Source organism: Canis lupus, chromosome 15 (assembly GCF_048164855.1).
Source record: "Canis lupus baileyi chromosome 15, mCanLup2.hap1, whole genome shotgun sequence".
Classification (NCBI taxonomy): Eukaryota; Metazoa; Chordata; class Mammalia; order Carnivora; family Canidae; genus Canis; species Canis lupus.
The window spans coordinates 35,141,063-35,156,513 of record NC_132852.1 but is presented as its reverse complement, the minus strand read 5'-3'; the positions used below and the strand labels follow the sequence as shown (position 1 = coordinate 35,156,513).

General features: G+C 48.3%; 1 protein-coding gene across 6 annotated transcripts in view; it reads right to left on the bottom strand.

Moving 5' to 3' along the window:
• Window positions 1-15,451, bottom strand: part of PLEKHA2 (pleckstrin homology domain containing A2) — an 81,964-nt gene that overhangs the window by 53,748 nt on the left and 12,765 nt on the right. For 2 of the 6 annotated variants that reach the window (XM_072776535.1, XM_072776529.1), the window contains exons 1-3: window positions 13,200-13,413; window positions 12,771-12,862; window positions 957-1,120 (exon numbers count right to left, since the gene is read on the bottom strand). In XM_072776535.1, coding sequence (XP_072632636.1) covers window positions 957-1,097 — 141 coding nt within the window. In that variant the 5' untranslated portion in view covers window positions 1,098-1,120; window positions 12,771-12,862; window positions 13,200-13,413. Of the gene's footprint in view, window positions 1-956; window positions 1,121-12,770; window positions 12,863-13,199; window positions 13,414-13,813; window positions 13,836-15,451 lie in introns of those variants that run through there. The other 4 variants (XM_072776530.1, XM_072776534.1, XM_072776531.1 and 1 more) reach the window with 4 other exon arrangements.

Sequence of the window (15,451 nt, the reverse complement as noted above, 5' to 3'; positions counted from 1 at the left end):
TGACTGCCACAAAATCCTAGGCAAGTTCAACATGGATGGAACTGGAGGGTATTATGCTGAGTGACGTAAGTCAATCGGAGAAGAACAAACATTACATGGTCTCATTCATTTGAGGAATATAAAAAATAGTAAAAGAGAATAAAGGGGAAAGGAGAGAAAATGAGTGGGAAATATCAGAGAGGGTGATGGATCATGAGAGACTCCTAACTCTGGGAAACGAACAAGGGGTAGTGGAAAGGGAGTTGGGCAGAGGGACGGGGTGACTGGGTGACGGGCACTGAGGGAGGCTCTTGAGACGGGATGAGCACTGGGTGTTATGCTGTATGTTGGCAAACTGAACTCCAATAAAAAAAATTTTTTTAAAGCTAGGCAAGTCACCTAACTCTTGCCGTGTCTTTGACGAAGTCAATTCCAATGTCTAAGACTCAGGTTCTCATCTGTAGCATGAAGAAGCAAAACTAGGTGACCACCAAAGTCACCTCCAACCCAGGATCCTAGGATCCCTCATGCAGGCGACCAAAGAAATCCAACATCTGTCCAGTTTAGGGAACCAGGCCACATTCTCTGCGAGGGAAGGGCCCCAGACTGGAAGAACAGGAGTAGCCACAAGGCCATGGCCATTACAAGGTTAGGCAAGGAAAGCAAGCCATGCCTTAGAGACCAGAACCAGCCTGGCCAGCCTCTACTGGACTTCTGCAGGTATGCAACTCCTGAGTGTAAGAAAAGATACCAGATCCCCCGAGTCAGGGGAGGTGAGCTTCCTTCTCCTCAAGCTACTACCTGGGACGGTCCCTCTGTGTATGTATGTGTTTGTTGTGGGGTTTTGCCCTTCTCGATGACTACCAGTTTGATGCTGCCCACAAGAGATGAAGCCCTTGAGGCTAATCCCAGCTGCATTCCTCCCAGGCAATGATGGGCAACGAGCCATCCAGCCACCTTCCCAAGCAGCCTCTCACCTGGGGGTTGTCCATGTACCAGAGAAGGCAGTTGGCCTGGGTGTCCAGAATAAAGTACCTCCGAAGAAACTTGCCGCTGTTCTCATTCTCCTCGATGTCCAGAAACCCACAGATTCGGTTCTGTCGATCCACATAAGGCATTCCTAGGCTCTGCTCACATCACCCTGCATGGCAGGAGGAAGGAAGTGCTGATGAGGAGGGTGAAGCACACTCTGCCTCGAGACTGTAGGAACTTCACTTGTGGCTCGACTCACCTCTGTGAGAAGCTAAGCTATCTCTCTTACCAGCCCTCCCTCCCCAGAGCACCAAATGGTTTACCCAACCAGCCCCAGGGAAACCTCTATCAATTCTGTTCTATCAATTCTGCTCCATACACAGTCATCAAAATGCATTAGCAGGTACTCAACTAAGTCCTGAGGTGCAGAGCCTCAGGCAGCTTTACTTACAAAGAGGAAATAACCCTAGATCAAGGGCCTGGGTTCTTTTTTTTTTTTTTTTTAAGATTTTATTTATTTTTTTCATGAGACACAGAGAGAGAGGCAGACACAGGCAGAGAGGGAAAAGCAGGCTCCATGTGGGGAGCCCAAGCAGGACTCGATCCCCAGACCCCAGGCACACCCCGAGCCAAAGGCAGATGCTCAACCACTGAGCCCCCAGGCCTCCCAGGGGCCTGGGCTCTAACTCCAGTTTTAGCCTCTTAGAAAGTGTGTGACTGCAAACTACTTAATCTTTCTGTACCTCAGTTTCTGCACCTGTAAAATGGGGATCACAGTAGTGATCATACCTCCTAAGACTGGTGAGAATTAAGTGCCTTTCACACATTAAACATGTCATAAACACCAGGTATTATTATTGCCCTTCACAAAAGCCTTGTAAAGTAGGCTATAACCCAATTTTATACAAAAAGAAACTCAGAAAAGATTTAAGCTCCAACCCAAATACTTGCATAAAACTCTGCCAGGAATTCAGTCATAAGGAGCAAACCCTCCAGCTCCATGAAGGTACTAAGGAGCCAAAGCAAGAGGCTCTCGGGACTTGACAACAGGACCACATCCCTCAGCCCTAGCTTCACTGACTTCACTTTGCTGTGACCCAAAGGCCCCATGTGACAAAGGATAAGGGATTAGAAGAAGGCTACAACCAGTGAACACTTTCATGGACTCCAGCAGGGTCTCTGATGACAAGAGACAAGCTTCACCTTCAAGCCAGCCTCCTCTCGTGATTTCCCTCTGACTCTCTGAAGAGCCAAGCAAAGGGCAGGAGCTCTATTCTCCTCCCCAAGGCAGATGAGCACCTTCCACTAAGCAGTTGCACCCAACCTGGATGCACAACACAGTGCACAGGTGGTAACAAGGTCTCCCAAGAGTCGGAAAACACCACAGGACGTTCTGACTCTCAAGGACGGACACCACCCACTGCTGGCACCAGTTGGGCTTCAACAAGCAAAACCCACTATGACCCAAGTCCGCCAAGGCCCTAAGCAAAGCAGTGAGCTGGCTGGGCTGAGACCATGCATGCTCCACAATGCTAGGTCAGCAGGTAAGCTACCAAGATGCCACACCCATAGTCACCCAGGCCCATGGCAGGCCAGCCCCACATTCCCATGAGATTAGGCTCATTCGAAGGGTGGCGACTGGTGACACCGTCTGGTCTCTCCCACCCCCACAGAGGGCCTCACAGTGTGGAGAGGCTGCTGGGGGACGGGGGGAGTACACCCCACCCCCACTGCGTGTGCACATTAGCGTGTGCACAATCACATGCACACACACATAATGATACCAGTGAGGAATGAATCCTTGATTGCAGATTAACATCAGGCCAGATTCCCAATGGGGACAGATGACAGTGAGAAGGGACGTGAGTCAAGGGACCCACCACCACTTGTTGAGTAATGATGGGGGACAGAAGAATACAGACGGCAGAGAACAGGACAAAGGTAAAACAACACAGCTTAAAGTAAGAACAAGAGAAGTAAAAGAGAAGGTGAGAAAAGGATAAAAAATGGGAAGAGGAGGTTTAAAAAGCTAGTAGAGGAGAAGGAAGTAGCAGCACAGGGAAGTGAAGGACAAGTGCACAGGACAGCGTCACAGCGGTCTCAGGGACCTGCAGCCAGACCCCTGCCTTCCTGAGCTAACTTTCCATCCCAGCTGCGGTCTCACAGCCAGGCAAGTGTGAGATCCAGAAAGGGGAAGGATGCGCTCGAGCCAGGAGTCAGGAACAAGCACTATGGGAGGCATCTCAAGTCTTCTAGCAGACACTAGGCCAACGACAGAAAGGCAGGAGGCCTGGCGTTGGCAGAGAAAGAGCATACCCCTAAGAAAGGATGCAGTGTCCCCCTAGAGAATCAGGGGAAAACAGGAGTCCAAGGCAGAGAAGCTGGGATGTCCACGCACAGTCCCCTGCACGGCTGCCCAGGCAGGATGGGGGAATTCACCCGTTCCCTAGGAAAACGAGGCAAATTCCCTCAATGCCAATCTGGCTACAGAGGCAGAATTCCCAGAAGTTTCAGGACTGCTGCCACTCCTGGGACATCTCTGAGAGATAACATATCAACTGCAGTGGGACAATCATGCCAACTGTCTCTCTAGACCCAGCTGGTAAGCACAGCATCCAGCTTAATGCTGGCTTTCACATGTTCCCTGTTCAGCCCTACAGGACTAATCAGTGCCAGCCCTTTTCTGAGGTCATGGGCTAGAGAAGGCACTGTCTAGTCCTTCAACAGTCTGCTTTTATGGAGGGGGCTTCCATTCACACAGATCCATGGGTGGGAGAGAATCCTCACGTGTCCAAAGGAAGGATACCAAAAAGAATTCTGGTTCCTTCTCCTGACTGTGGTTCTAGTGCCAGGAAAAAAAAAAAAAAAAAAGTCTGCTCAGATGTCCTGGGAAGCAGCTGAGTCACGGAGCTCATCAAGAATGTGGGAGGTAGGGGAAAAGGATGGGCTGCAGGAGAACCAAATATCACACATAAAGGCTGTTATGCCTCGCCAACGCACACAGAAGCAACATACTCAAAAGATGGCACACCAAACACAAACCCGAGGCCCTAACCCCCAATGCTCTGTCCCTTCACTCTGACCCCACTTATACATCCCTTGTCAGGATAGAGGCTAAGGTTTGGTACTGGGAGCCTGCTGCTCCCGATCCCCCCAGCCCCCTCTCTGCTCTTCAACCTGCCACCACCATCTCCCAAGTTTCCTGGCTCCTCCATTTTTTCCTGGGAAGGCCCCCCTAATATGGTGAACTCTGCTACCCCATGCCCAGCCCCAACAACTGGGCAATGAGGGGACAGGGAAGTGCTAATCATTGGTTCACAAGGGGAGAAAAACACTTGATGCACATATATATGCTATCACCCCAAATTCCCCCCACGAAGACCAAGGCAAAGCTTTGTGACATTCTTTCTACAGTCCTCCAATTATATAGTTTTAGCCTGTTTTCTGACTCTTTAAAATCACTTATTATCTTAAACTTCATCTTAATCCAAGTTCCTCAGTGTAAAACTATTGAGTGGAGGGTGACATTGGGTGCTTTACCCCAGGAACTGCTCCCATGTCCTAGACCCCACACCCTGACTATCACTCTCCCCATCTCATGGGACAAGGAGTGCCAAGTGCTCTTGCTGCAGTGCAGCATCAGGTTCCGCTCTCCCAGACTAGCACCTTCACCTCTGCTCTAATAGCAGAATGAAACCTCCTAGCAAGGAGCTTCAGAGTCTTCACAATTCACTGGTGACAAAGAGTACAGAATATTTGTGCAGGAAAGGACCTTGGTCCACTCTACTCAGTACCCTCTTTCCAAAGTGTGCCAAACCCCTTTCGAATTTTCTATTCTTTAGTGCAAAAATCACAGTGTAACAATGCTGGAATTTTAAAAAATTCACTCCAGCCAATCATTTTCATATTTGCATGCTTTTTCATGCCCCTATCCACATAATTGGCCTTTTTAAATTTTTAAATTATATCATAAACATGTTCCATGTTGCTACATAGTCTTTATAATCATTGCTTTTAATGGTTGCATAACATTACTGAACTGCATTTACTATAATTTACTTAACCATTTTTCTATGATTAGACAGATTATATTCAGTTTTTCACTATTATAAATAATGTTATGAAAGTTCTTATTTTCATACTTTGTTTCTTCTTTTACATGGAAACAGTATACACAAATTCCAAGCAATAATATGACTAGATCATAAGTAATGATCTTTTACAATTCTTGAGATCTATTATAAAACTGCTTTCTTCTTTTTTTTTTTTTTTTAGATTTGATTTATTTGCTTGAGGGAGGGGGAGAAAGAGCACAAGCAGGGGGAAGAGCAGAGGGAGAGAGGGAAGCAGGTTCCCTGCATGGGGTTCCACCTCAGGACCCCAGGATCAAGACCTAAACTGTCAACAGATGCTTAACCAACTGAGCCACCCAGGCACCCCTAAAACTGCTTTCTAAAAATACTGTTTACATTGCAGTCAGTAATATATTGTTACCATCTCTATAATCTTATATACGTTAAATGTCCTCATTTTCAACTGTTGCTAGTTTTAAATATATAATGATGCCTAGTGAAGCTGAACATTTTTTTTACGTTTGCTTCCTGCTTCATCTTCCTTCCTGAACTTTGTAAAATGCAAACCAAATCATGTGCACATTCTCCCTCTCTCTCTCTCTCTCTCTCTCTCTCTCTCACACACACACACACACAATCAAACCAAACCAAACCAAAATATGTCCTCACACAATCCAAATAACTGAATAATGTATTTTAATGAAAAGTAAAATAGAAAAGAGGAAAGTTTTATGATTCAGATTTCTTCAGTTTATAAGTTTCTATGTTTGTACTACACTTGAAAACATGTTAAATATCTAATTTACGGTAAAAGTGAGACTTTGAGCAAAAAGTGAGTTTGCATGGATTTACCCACAGCTCAGTAACAGAAAATGGGTTAAATGTCTATTAAACCAAGATTCCTGGCCAACATTTGCCAGTTGACTGATGAAACTCATGAGAAGAGTCAAGGGCTTCTTCCCACCTTACGTTGAGGTGAAGGGCACTGGGGACATCTATCCAAAACATCTCCTCGACTGACCATTTTAATGTCTCAGGTTCCATTATTGGAGAAGACTTAACCCAAGAAAAAAAATAAATAAAACTGTCCCCTAGGAATTGAGGCAATTGACATCTTCATCAGGCTGATTAACATAGAAGAAACAACTGGGACCTGAAAGAAAAAGAACCTGCACCAACAGGAAACAAAGGCACGGGAGGGTCAAGAATATAAAAAGAAGATTGCTGCTTGAAACAAATGTTATCTACTTGAAAAGATGTCTTAGGATTCTTCTACACCCAGGACAGGTGCATGAACCTTTGTGGAAAGCAATTTGGCAATCTGTGGCAAGAGAGCTAAAAATGTTCATCCCATTGGACCAGTAATTCTACTTCTAGGATTTCAGCCAAGTAAATAAACTAAGATGCAAATAAAGATTAAAATTTTTAAAAAGGCAACTGCAGTAGAATTCATAATAACAACAAGTTGGAAGTGCCTTGAATGTCCCAATGATTAGGGGATAATTAAATAAATTATGGGACATTCACATAAGGAAATATTATACAAACAACTGTGTTTTCAAAGAATTTTAAATGAATTAGGAAAAAACTCATCATAAGTTTTTTAAAGATACAATATGACTTATATTATGATCTTAATCCCTTAAGTATTGTTTTTGTATTTCTGTATTTGGATAGAAAAAGATTGATATATAGGCATCAAAATACTGACAGTTATTATCTATTAATTATGGGTGAATTTTATTTACTTCTGTATATTTTCTAAATTTTCCAAATGTTCTACAGGGCATGTGTGCTCCTTTATTCAGCAGGTGGGAAAGCTTTTTTAACTACACACACATTCTGACCCCAGTGTATAAATTTTGAAGCTGAGAATAAATTTGTCAAGTCTCCAGAGTCCACAAACAAGCAAAACCTTGCCTCAATTACAGCTCTCTTGGGACTTTTTGGTGTTTTAGTCTTTTTTTTTTTTTTTCTGAGTAAGCCCTACATCCAGCATGAGGCTTAAACTCACGACCCCAACATCAAGGGTTGCATGCTCCACCAACCAAGCCAGTCAGGCGCCCCAAAGTCTTAAACCTAATGAAGCACTATCCCACCCATCACAACTGCCCAAGAGCCAGGTACCTCTATCCAGAGGGCTTTGGCACTCTCCAATCTAGTTGGGTTTGGGTTTCATACTTCCTATTGCACCATCCTCTTAGACAGGCTCAGTCTTTCCCCTGCACGTTTGGTTCCTTGCTCTCTAGTCTTCATAAGAGGAGCCCCTGCCCTTTAAGTGAATTCAATATTCACACCCTCATCAATAACTATCTTCCTCTACTGTTACGGCGCCTAAGCCACACCATGCCTAGTGCTCTGGCTAAACTAAGCAGGAGCCCTGAGAAAGACCCTCAGTAGACCTTTCCTTCTTGAAACTTTAGAGATGGGGCTTGCATTTGTTAAATAAATGGCTGAACAGATGAATGAAAAGATGGATAAATAGATTTAGGCTTTAGAGTTATTACATCATTAAAGCTGTAGTTTGCTTTATTGGATGTCTTTTTAAAAAATTTTATATTTAAGTAATCTCTACACCCAACGTGGGGCTCAAACTCACAACCACAAGATCAAAAGTCACATGCTCCACCGAGTGAGCCAGCCAGGCACCCCTTGGATATCTTATTTTTAAGACTGCTCATGTAGTTTGGAGATACAGGAAAAAACAGAGTGAAATAAGAGAGATTCATCTGCTTGACCATTCTGATGCTTCTGAGGGAAATAAAATGGAAAGTGCTAACACAGACAAAGCCTCAAATGGTGTTGGCCCCATCATGAAACCATCCACTATAACCTCCAATGGTTCAAGTATGAAAAAAAAAAACATAAATTCATTTTATAAATTTGAAGATTTTTCTTTCATGTTACTTTATGTTGGCAGGACAGGAAATTTCAGGGATTTTGCTCCAGAAAAAGTCAGGAAGGTGTTTCTTGACATGTGGTGGGACGTACAGAACATCTCCTGTCTTGTTACCCTATGAGGGTGGGAGCTGGACACAGCAGAATCCGTGGCGAGTGAGAGGGATACTAACAGGAAATTGCTAAACTTCAACAGGAGAAAGTTTATCGGGAAATGACATCAGAGGTCTCAGGGGACTGTAACTCCGCAGACAGGAACCGGGGTGTGGAGGTTCAGAGCAGTCACTCAGCTAGTGCTAGAATATGCACGGGCCATGTGAACAGACTTCACCTCTGTTTAAATCTGCAGCATACAGGAGTGTGTCGTGCGAGTTCCAACAATGCCAAGGGCCCAGGAAAAACCACAAAACACAAACATAGCTATTTCAAAACACATCATTGGGAGTGGACCAAAGATTATAACTTAGAAAGTGTGGGAGCAGTCTATCTCCTACTGTAACACTACCACTGCACTTTGACAGTGTCATAAGAACAAATTCCAAATCATCTTAAGGCAGGAGGATAATGTGAGAGAGAAGGGAATGCCCCAAGAACATGTTCCCAGTAAAAGCAGAGTGAGAAATGCAAACATCTACAGCAACAGGGAAGAAAAGGTGCCCCTGTGACACAGACAGCCCAATCCCTACCAGACCCTAGAGCTTCGTGGGGAAGGAAAAGACCCTCAAGAAGGGATTTTCAAGGGGACAAATTTCAGGGAAAAGGCTGGAGAAACTGAACATTGATCTACCGCAAGAAGAATGCCAAAAGCAACAAAAATATTTTAAACTGTCATGACCTCTCTTAACAGCAGCTTCATGTATGGTCAGAGAAAATGTGGTAGTTGGAGCCAGTAGGAAACAAAGGTCTTCCCATGGCTCAAGGCTCCACCAGAGATCACAAGCACAGGGGGGCAACCACATCTGGTTTATAAATGAGCCTATAAAAACTGAGATCTCCAATTTTCAGACTTGTGGCAGTCCCCCCAGTTAGGAAACACAATGAGCACTGGGTTTCACTGCAGGGCTTCCTAACAGGAATCCAGAGCAATCACTTTCATTTAAAACTTTACCCAGTCTTTTGCAAAGTGCTGGGGGCAACTGTAAATGGCCAAAGTGTGTCTGTCGAAGGAGGAGATGGAGGAGATGTCGAAATGCTGGGTGCGGCGAAGAGGATGTGCAGGTGACAGCGACCAGTGTGAGTGTGTTCGTTAAAACTCTTGGAAGGAGAAGACCATAAGAAAGGGTGTGCTGACTTCAGCTCCCCATCAATGTGGGAGAGTGAAGTGAAAGAGCATGTGTTGTAGAGTCCGACAGACTCTACTGAACTCTTCTGGGCCTGTTTCCTGGGTTGCAAGAGGGAGGGAATCGCTTTATAGACTTCAAAGGTGGCTCTGAGAATTAAATGAAATAATGTGTGAAAAGTGCTTAACAGGAGTTCTGGTAAAGAGGAAGCACTGGGTAAACGTCGTTATGATGTGTGTGAAATGCCTCACAAGTACTATATGATTATCATTACTACTGCAAAGCTGCTCATTACAGGGCAGGCAGCTGCATGGCTGTCTCTACCCCTCAAATCTCAATAAGCAAATGTCAAAAGAAAGGCTAGAACACTAGGATCCCTCACCAGGAAAGGCACAAACTTCTTCTACTCTTCCCTCGACTCCAAGAACCATCATATTTTACATCTCTGAAATTCTCCAGGGGGGTTAAAAAAAACAAAAACAAAAACAAAACAGGGCACCTGGGTGGTTCAGTGGTTGTCATGATCCTGGGTCCTGGGATAGAGTCTCACATTGGGCTCCCCGCAGGGAGTCTGCTTCTCCCTCTGCCTGTGTCTCTGCCTCTCTGTGTCTCTCATGAATAAATAAATAAAATCTTTAACAAAACAAAACAAAAACAAGAGATCCACAGACTCCATCTTGGCCAGGCTATCCTGAAAGTTAACAGAACCCAGGCATGCAGGTCAGGCTCCAGGGAAAGGACTCAGGGGCTGCCTCCTGCTCCGCCCCCAGAAGCATCCCAATTGGGAGAGCCCCTTTGCAAGTGGATGGCCAAATTTAAGTCCTAGCTAATGGCACTGTGAATTCCAGCCTTTGTCCTTTAACTATAGTGCTTCTCAAGAGTATAAGGACAAGCAGACCTCACTTCCCACCCTCTTTATCTCAGCGGCCAGCCTCTGCGGCCAGAAAGGCACCCCACAGGCCCAAAGCTGAAGAAAGCCTTTTGCCCAACACCGGGCAGTGTCAGGAGCTCCTGCCTCAGCAGGGCTGCAACCTCCACAGTGAAAGAGCTCCATTCAGCTTTCAATCCTCTGCCTAAAAGAGATAAATTATAAAGCCTAAAAGGTTGGATGGGCTTAAAGGCAGGGGCCAGGAGATGCGAGAGCACAGCAACCCAAGATTTGGAACAAAAGTCAACGGAGTCTTCCAGCTATAGTCTGGCTCCACCAACCATAGGGCCCCTAAGAACAGGAAGGAAGGGACCCATCCCTCCCGCCTCTCAGCTGCCCTATCTCCCCACCCTGTCCAATTCCCTGGCTCAGTGATGGGCTACTACTGGGCAGGGCTAGGATTCTTCTCTCCCCATAGGCTGTCACACTATAATATTTGTTCTGTTTCCTTCCTTTCCAAAGCCTAACAGATTAGATTGCAGGAGTCCTATCCAGCTCACTAAGACAGTTGGAAAACTGAAAGTAAGGCAACCCAAACTGTTAAGGGTAGAAAGACATAAGTGGGGCAGTCCAATGTGCTAGCCCCGAGACCTTCTTTTCCAAGTCGTGGGCCTATATTGGCCACAATAAGTAGCGCCATAGTCACCTCCGTGAATCAGAAGGAGTATTTACTGCCCTGTGGCCCACAGCAAGATCTAACTTGAGGTACTTCAGCCTTTTAACGGGCATCGCCCACCTGTCCACCTGCCTCGTGAGGAAGACAGGAAATCAATGAAGTGCCAGCTGGATGCACACAATGAAGACCATGTTCCTGCCATTTGGGAGGACTTTCAGGAAACACCCAGAAAGCAAGCAGGAGAGCTGGTTGTTCAGGAGGATTTGACTGATAGAGCTAATGCTTCTCCCTTCCCACTTTTGCAGAATTTCTCCAAAACTAGGCACCAACCAAAACTTGCATGTCTTCAGGATTTATTTTAACCTTAGTAAAATACCGAGCTCAATACAGTTCAGCTCACTAGGATGACAAGACGGGACATGCAGGCCCTCCTTCCTTTTTAAAGAAAAGAGAAGAAAGCACCAACGAGGAAAGAGAAGGGCTTGCAAACTCTCTACCCAGGAGCAGGTGCTTTCCAAATTGATAACCAAGGTGATCACCCCTATCTGTGAGGTGAGCAAGGCTCCCATCAAGTCAACTACCTGAAATACCACCAGGGGCGCCACAGACACTTTGTAGAAAGTGGGGCTGACAAATAGGAGCCAAGATCTAAAGGCAACATCCAGAGGAAACCCTCATGCACCAACTTGGTGAACAGAATTTCTACAGGCTTGAGGTACTGCCACACTGCTCTTTTCCCTTCCATCCAACAGGTGCAAACAATTCGTGTACCTGCATTCATTCATTCAACAAACACCTGCTTACCATCTGGGAGATGTCATACATTGACCTGGCCATAATGTCTAGACTACAAGCTAGACTTTTGCTATGGCAAAAGTCATTGCGTTCAAGTGGTACACATAGAGAAGACAAATATCTGAAATGATGATGCTTTTTAACAAGCCTCCCCCTGGTTTCTCAAAGCATGCTGGATCTCTGTTTTAGCAATCCAATCCACTTTGTGTTCTAGGCACTTGTGTACAGCCTGTGTCTTCTCCGACTGTAAGCTAGCTCCCCGAAGACAGAGGCTGGACTTATTCATCTCTGCCTTTCATATCCTTATTATCCATTACATGTCAGCTGAATGCAACCATGAAACACAAAACAAACACTTCTATTCGCTCCAGACCTTCGGTTTCACTGTTTCTGAAGGCTTTGCCACCAGAGAAAAATGATGGAGCTCCAGAAAGGAGCAGAGAGGGGACTGGCTTAGATATATTAAGAACATGAGTACAGTTTTGGAACTTCAGCCCGAGGGCAACCACCATTCAGTGGGCTGAGGTGCCTCTAAGAGCCACAGCTGGCTTCCTGGTAGAATGCTTTCCCCTCCCTCTTTTCTGCTGTTTACTATCCTCTGGAAAACCCCATTTGGAGCCCTAAAGAAAGAAAAGAGGAGGAGCGGGAGAAGGAGTTCGAAGGGGAAGATTCAGCTAGAACCCAAACTCACCAAGAAGGAAGGAAACCTTAGGCGAAAGGCTGGCGGGGCGGGGTGGGGGGGGGGGTGCTCGCCTGGGGGAAGAGATGTGTGAGGCCCAAGTGGAGGTCGCCCGCCGCGCCTCCTCTCTCTGGAGGTGCCAGTACCTCTTCTTTTCATGCACCGCCCTCTTTTACCCCTTTCCTCCTTCTTTTTGAATTTTTTTTTCAATTTTTGGGGATTTTTTTGTTGTTGTTAATTTGATGAAGTAACAGTCTTCAAAACTAGAGCAGAAAAGGGAAGCGTGTAAGGTGAGGAAGAAGTTGGTGAGAGCGAGAGACCGTCAGCTCTCTCATGGGTGCTTTCCCAATAAAGCACCGAACCTGCGTTTTAGGGCAGTTTTTCTTCGTCACCCCCAGAGGCCGGAGTTGCAGGAGCCCCAGGGCCCGGGCGGGCCCCCAGGGGAAAGGGAGAGCTCTCCCTCCGGGAGCACTGCAGGCCTGTCCTGTTATAAGGTAACAGGGGAAGAGAAAACGCGGCTCCACGGCCCAATGCGAGCCGCGGGACTTGCCTGGGACGTGCTCCGCTCCGCTCCCTCCCGCAGCCCGGCGGACGCTGCGAGGCCGGTGCTCCGGCGCCAGAACCCGCAGAGAAGTTTCGCCGCTGCAAACGTGAGAAAATGCAGCTCAGCAGAACCCCCGCCCCCCTGCCCGCGGCCCCGCCCCCGCAGCCCGACCCCTGGCGGCCGCGACCTCCGCCACCCCGGACGCTCCGCGAGCCCGCGGCAAGGGCCGCCCGTCGGGACCGCCCGGGGGCTCCGGGAGGGGCTCCGGGAGGGGCTACGGGAGGGGCTCCGGGAGGGGCTACGGGAGGCGCCCCGGGGGCTGCGGCCACCTTTCCCTTCGCTCCCCGCCCCGCCTGCGCGCCCTCGGCGCCCCCGCCCGGGCTCCCGGCCCCCGCGCGCCCTCCGCGCCCCGAGCCGCGGGGGCGCCCCACTTACCCAGCCGAGCGGCAGTCGGGGCTCGGGCAGGGTGGGTCACATGGGGGGGGCGCACCCCGGCCGGCCGGGCCGTGGCTCCCGGGGCACTGCTGGATCTCGCTGCCCAACTCTCCGAGCCTCCCGCTCCTCTCGCTCTTCTCCCCTCACCCCCGCCCCTCCTTCTCTCTTGTCTCTCGGCCCTTTTTTCCGGGTTAATTACGTTTCGTATTAAAGCAAAACCCAGCCCCGGATGTGAGTACAATGCTCCGCGGAGCCCGCCGGGGGAGGAGAGGGGTGCCGGGGCGCCGCGGGGTGGGAGGGGGCGCGGCCGGGCGCCGCGGGCTGCGCGGAGGAGGCGGGGGCGGGGCTCCGGGGCGGCCGCGGGGCGGGGGCGGGGGCGGGGCGGGGCGGCGGCGCAGGTGGGACCGGCGGCCGGGACCGCGCGCCCCAGGCAGCAGGTGGCCGCCGCCGGAAGGGGGCCCGGGCCGAGGGCACCCTCCCGCGAGGGAGGCTCCTTTCCAGGGCCCCACCCCGCGACCTCAGCGGGGCCTCCCTGGGACCGTGAGCCCGGGGGCTCTCCGGGGCCGCAGGCTGAAAAGGGGAGGGTTGGGGTCTGAAGAAGGAGTGATTCTCACGGGCTGTCGCGAATGTGCCAGAGGAGCCCACCGGCGCCGGACCTTTGAACGAGGGGTGGAGGGACTTTCTCAGAGTGTGACGACGCAGGACGTCTCTCCGGCCCTCCGAGCGGGAGGGTGCTCTGGAAAAAATGGGAAACACAAGCATGCATCCAGGAAAGAGTGCCAAGGGGAAGCCAAGAAAATGCGTGCGTGGTCTCAGCCGCACGGCAACCCTCTGGGTATCAATCCCCTTCACGATGAGGAAACCGAGACTCAGAGACGTTAAGTAATTTGCCTGCGTCCCACAGCTAATCAGCGGCAGGTCTGTCAGGTTCCGACGCCCGCCACCCACGTGGGGAGATCACTTAAATAGACACAGTCAGGCACAGAACCTCGGAAACGGGGACACTTAGTGGACTCACCCTTGGGATGGAGGAGGGAGAGAGGCAGTCCTGGGGGTTCTGATGCAGACGAGTTTGAGGGAGAGGAGCGCAAAGGAAGACCCTTGAGGCTCTAGGACGGGGACTGGCTGTGCGGGGTGACTGCTCCACTATTGTAGGGGGGAGGCCAGCCGAAAAGTCTCCAGGACCTGAGGCAACACAGCCTGACAGTAGAGGACCCTGAGCAGACAGGGGGGCAGCAGGACAGCACGCGGCGTGCAGCACACACCCCGAAACCACACAAGTTTCCTCTTCCATTTTGATTGCCAAAGCAAAAATGAGCCACCAGCTCTCTCAGGTGTGAAAAAAAGGCCATTTGCTTTAGAACATTTTGCTTCGAATGAGGAAGGAAAGGGGGGGACACATGAAAAAACAAAAACAAAAACATTTCCTTTGAAATAAATACATCAACGTCAATATTTTTCTGCTCATGAATATTTTTGCCACCCATAGGTTTCAGGCAACATAGCATCTCAAGGAGCATGTTCTCTGGAACCAGATGGACTGCGTTTGAATCCCAGCACTGCCACTTACTAGCTTTGATCGCTGTGCAAATGGCAACATTTCTGTGCCTCAGTCTCTATCTGGGTGGTTATGAAAAGTAAATGAGTTAACATTCGTAGTACTTAGATTACTGTGGAACATGAACTAGGTGCTATGTAAAAGTTTTTTAATTTAAAAATTAGATTATGGCTCTCATCGTGAAAAGGAACAAAATTCCACCCAGCCCCAAGCAAATCTGACTGGTACTGACAGTTTCTAGTATGAGCAATGAGATAAAAGTCTCAGATTTCATGGTATGGTTCAGATTAAAACCCATAAAACTCTACTCCCCATGGGGCCTGCCTGAGTCACTCAATCAGAGAGCCACAAATATTTTCTGAGCACTACTGTATTGGATGCCTGGGAAGCAAAGGGAGCCAAAGGCCTTGGGTCTCATTAGGGGGATACAAGTGTCACTAGAAGGTTAAGGCTTCAGCTTTGTATTGCTCTTAGAAGTGTCATGAAAATAGCACAGGGAATAAGTACAGCCAGCCTTTGGAGGAACAAGACCTGTGGAGGGAGAAGTGTAGAGGAGTTTGTATCAAAGAAGGAGACTGAAATGGGCCTGAGGAGATGGGTACAGTTTTACTGGAGGGGGAGCATTGGGCTAGGAGGAGGATCATCAGTGCACTTTGGGTGATATTCATATTTCACTGGGAGCCCTATTTACATT